Raw genomic sequence first — 4993 nt, 5'->3', positions numbered from 1 at the left:
GCAAAAGCAGATAACTCCACATTTCATGTTTTAGAGTTTAAAAAAAAACAATCGTTTAATCTTTGTAATCTCCTCAGATGACAATGTAGATGCCTGACAAACGTTGTTGTTGTTGTTGTTGTGATCATAAACTGTATGGATGTGATTACACGCTATACACGGAGCTTTTCCCTCACCAGTGTAACGTGCTGCTTTTGCAAGCTTCCGTGAAAACGTTTCAGCTTTTATTTTCCCTTTTCACCCTGAAGAAGATATCACAGGCTCATCAAGTTCGTCGAAATGATCCATCCTCGATCACTTTTAGTCAGCTTTGACAAAACTCCTCTCAGCTAGCACGTCTTTTCAAAGTGAAAGTAGCCTTGTCACCTGACCTGAATACAGCGTGCTGATTCGCTAAAAAGGACTTATCGGCTTCTGTTCAAAAACAGCAAGGGCGCTTGTCGGCTTCTGCAGTAAAACGTGAACTCGCGATGCCTTGAAAGTGGACAAAACCAGCTTTTTTTGACAAAACGTGTTTCGGGTTCAGATCATGCTATATGTGGAGAATAATGCACGGTAATCAGCTCTTTTTTTTTTTAAGTGGCGTTTATCGGTTTTTGCAAATGAACTCTTCATATATGTATATAGTATACTAAATGGATACTAAAATTAATGTAGTATAATAAACGAATACTAAATGTCAGTTGAACCAACAATCTTTGCTCTTCAGTGATATGATAATTGGCTGGAACCCATCAGGCATCTTTATCATTCACATCATCAATCTGTCTATTGCACTTAAACACTTATGATTTTATCAAGTGCTCTGATTAATCAGATTTAATTTCATGCTTTTCACACACACATGAGAATGTGCAACATAGCTCTACTCCGCATCTCTCCCTCTGATTGATCCAGGGCACTTTTAAGCACAAGGCAGAGAGTGACCTGCTGTTTGCAGAACATCATAAGATGCTGCTGTATGATGGAAAGCTGTCTGCCAGTATCGCCTTCACCTATAACCCTCGAGCCACTGACGCTCAGCTGTGTCTGGAGTCCTCTCCCAAGGACAATGCTTCCATCTTTGTGCACTCACCACACGCCCTCATGCTGCAGGTATGCTCTTCCTCTTTTTCTCTTCATCACACCTGGTTCACCATCCCAGCACAGCTGCCCTGCCAGGTGGACTGCTCTCTGTGGGCGAATGAAACTAGCTCATCACCATTCGTTAACACAATTAACAATATGAGCATTTTTGTCATCTCGCTCAGCAAAATACGACCCACACCTGTGCTGCATCCAGCACATCATGAGTTCTAAAAGCACTTAATCTAATCTGGTCCACAGTGTTATCAAGGGAGTCTATAAACTTTTTAACATTCATTTATTTATTAAATATACATTTTTGACTCCAGAGCTCAACAATAAAGACAGCCTGATGGCCCGTGCCAGTGTGAGAATGTTTTGGGCCAGTTGATAGAAGTGTTGGTTACACTTTATTTGAAGTTGTCTTTGTTACAGTGTAATTATACATTTACGTACGGAGTAATATTAATTAACTACATGTACTTACTATATGGTTAGGGTTAGGATTAGGGTTTGGCTTAGGGTTACTTGCATGTAAGTAATTGCATAAGTAATTGTTATTATAATAGTAAGTACATGTAACGTGTAACAAGGACACCTTAAAATAAAGTGTTACCGAAGTGTCTCTATGGCTTGCATATGTTAGCCTTGTTCCATGTGTTTCAATGCCTTGCAAGCATAAACTTTTGGTTTTGTGTGATACATTCAAATTCCTCTAATTTAAGTATGTCATCAAGATAAAGATATCTAACAGGATAACATAAATGAGGTTTTGTCGAAATTGCAAGAATGACTTCTGATACACGATGGTGTTTGAAGTTAAATATTTTATTCCCATTGCACAGTTGTTTAACAGCAAAATAGATTTTATTAATGTATTGCTAATTAAAACCTAAGAAATTATTATTATCATTACTTGAATTATTAATATTGTGTTGGCAAAAACATTTTTAACTGAAGAAGTGTTCTTGGCAAGCCCTGGACTTGATGGATTATAGGATATATTCTATAAAGTGACCTATAGGAACAATAATTTAGCTTGATTCTCAGATTATTATTATTATTATTTTCAGTTAATAAAGGCTTCTTCAGTTCTGATGGCATCTTCGCATGCTGAACAGATGAAGTAGTTCTATCTGACAATGATTTTATGGATGTGCCATCTGGGAGAGCGCTTGTCTGATTAGAGGCACCTAAGGACCTCACAGCTGTCTTTCTGTATTTAATCCCCCCCTCCCCCCCATGCATACAGAGCACAGGTTTAGGAAGTAACCTTCTCATTCAGGAATATCTGTTGCAGAACATTAAGAAGATGACAATACTATGAATTGTGTTGATCAGAGGGTCTCTGTGTTACACAACTTAATGACGTTATATGACATAAAATTACTAAAGAAACCTAACATCAAGCCTTTCAACTCTGTACGGCTTCGGAGGATAAACCTCTCCAACCTTGCACTCAAAACCCAACGGCTCTTTTCAGAGCCACCCACACTTTCATAACAGCGCATTTCATAATGTTCTGTGTATTACTCGGCAGTCATTTTATTAAAGCACGCAGTCGGAGTTCTCTATGATCTTCATACTGAAGTAAAAATAGCTTTAGCACACTAAAACATAAAGGCGTTTTTGCCTTAATCTCGAGCTTAAGTTGATTCATTCACCGAATTCCGTGTTCTCTCCAAGAGTTAATTAAATGTGCACACTAGTATGTAAAATAATAAAAGTTTTACTTTTCTTCGTGATTGTGATTTTCAGAAACATTGAGCGGGAAAGTCAGAAGTGTGTGTGTGTGTGGGGGGGAGGCGACGGGAAGCGTTCAGATTTAGAAGCCTGTGATTGGCGGATATGTCTGTCTAGCAACCCATTTCTAACCAATGAAATTGTTTCTTTCATTCATTTAGCAAAAAGACCCAATCAGGGAAAGGCAACCCGGCCTTCATTAATTAGCATGAGCTTTCAATAAATATCCAGTACATGACTGTGAACGATATTGTATTGTGTTGTTAATCGCGAGCAGTGTTGCCAATTTGGGGATTTTGTCGCCAAATTTAGTTGCGACTTTTTAAAAATTTTCTGCGACAAGGAGCTATTTTAGCTATATTTAAATAAAACTAGCGATTTTTTGGAGATTTTTTTACTTGAACACAGCAGTACGCCACGACTGCCATGACGCACACCATAATTTCATTATAAGCATCAACCAAGATCAACAATGAACATCTTGTTTTAACCGCGGACACAAGTTATACCACAATTCATGCACAGTAATGTCAACCAGATACCGAGAGAGACAGTGCATCATCGTGTCATGTGTGCTGGGATGCAGTATTGTGCACGCACTTTGTAGTAATAGTGTGTTGACTGAAATAAGTTTGTATGAATACATTTTTTTGTTTTTGGAGAGTCATAATATCTCTTATCTGTTGTATTTGAGCAGGACAGGGATGCACTTTGGTGACACATGAAAACAAATTCCCAACATTGTCTTCTGTGTCTTTCCATCATGTTTGATGTGCTTGCTGATCACAAGCATTTCCTAATTTCACTTCAGAATTTTTTGTTATACTTAATCTTTTGTTATTTTTTTATACTGTCATAATTTGTAAAGTGTATATATATATATATATATTTATTTATTTACTTTCCTTTACCTTTACCACATTTACCTATATATACTTTTTCATATTTGGCGAAAAATGGAGACTTTTGAGGGTGGTTCTAGAGATTTTCTGAGGGAGGGGTTTGGCAACACTGATATGGAGGACGAAACCTGCAAAAACAATAAATAAATAAATGTGTGTATAAATACAAAATCCTTGTTTGAATACATATAGAAATAATTAGACGTGATTAAAGTAGGCAAATAAATAAAATAAATTGGCGGGCAAATGGAAAATGTTTAAGGAAATGCTAAATTCATCCTATTTATTTTCCTTTGATCACTCATTTATTTCTGAATGTAGTTCCACATTTATTTTTCCTCTGCACAACATGCTAATGAGAGGGGTGTCAACCATGGACTTGCTCGGTCATGCCATAGCTGGGGGCGTGGCTTTCCCGGAGATGCATGGTGTTAATCCAGTATAGCCTAGTAAAGTAACTTTTGCCGCTCAACAGAGCAAGATACATAGAAAAACTGAGCCGTATTGTCCGTACAGTATCTGTGACTTTACAAACGACCCAACGGAATGGCCAGAGGTGTCATTTCCCGGCATTTGATATTCGCAAATCTAGGGACCATCTCTAAAGTTACATACGACATTGGTATACACTTTTCTAACTTCAATAGCATTTGAGGAGAATGACTTACAGTAGCACAACCAACTGTAACGTGTTCATGTAGGTCTCAGTTATAATGCACACCTTTTAGATTTTTGATATTTATTAAAATAAACCGTCAAATCATATGTAAATACTGCTATTTTTCTTTATGAATATGGGCTCAAGCACAAAATATGCCATAATTTAAAGCTCATTAGCATTTGAGGAGAATGACTCACAGTCATAAAACCAACTGCAAAGTGTTCATATAGGTATCAACTATACTGCACACCTTTTAGATTTTTGATATTTATTAAAATAAATGGTAAATTCATATCTACACTGTAAAAAAAAACTTCCTGTAGAAATTACAGTAACTAACCGGCAGCAGTTCGCTCGTAACTTACTGTAATTTTATTTTGTAGCAAAAATACTGTATTTTAGTTTACCGTGTCATTTAACTTGCTGTAAATGTATTTACAGTGTTATATTGTTTAACTGTAAAATATTTTATTATTGTATTAATTTTTTGGTCCTTTCTTGAGTAATGCATTTTAAAACAATAGAAAATATACTGTTATACTGTAAAGTTTACTGTAATTGGTTTGCTTCACTTTTCAGTTACTGTAAAACTATATGCACAAATTGTAAAATTAGCAGTTCC

The 4993-nt window shown here is 36.5% G+C and overlaps 1 protein-coding gene across 1 annotated transcript in view; it reads right to left on the bottom strand.

Moving 5' to 3' along the window:
- Window positions 1-4993, bottom strand: part of LOC107555715 (histone H4-like) — a 21308-nt gene that overhangs the window by 10411 nt on the left and 5904 nt on the right. Inside the window, exon 2 of the mRNA XM_016238593.1 lies at window positions 149-152. Within this exon, the coding sequence (XP_016094079.1) occupies window positions 149-152 (4 nt within the window). The remainder of the gene's footprint in view (window positions 1-148; window positions 153-4993) is intronic.

The sequence above is a fragment of the Sinocyclocheilus grahami genome, unplaced genomic scaffold (assembly GCF_001515645.1).
Source record: "Sinocyclocheilus grahami isolate Dianchi unplaced genomic scaffold, SAMN03320097.WGS_v1.1 scaffold543.1, whole genome shotgun sequence".
NCBI lineage: Eukaryota > Metazoa > Chordata > Actinopteri > Cypriniformes > Cyprinidae > Sinocyclocheilus > Sinocyclocheilus grahami.
This window is presented reverse-complemented; position numbering and strand designations above follow the sequence as displayed.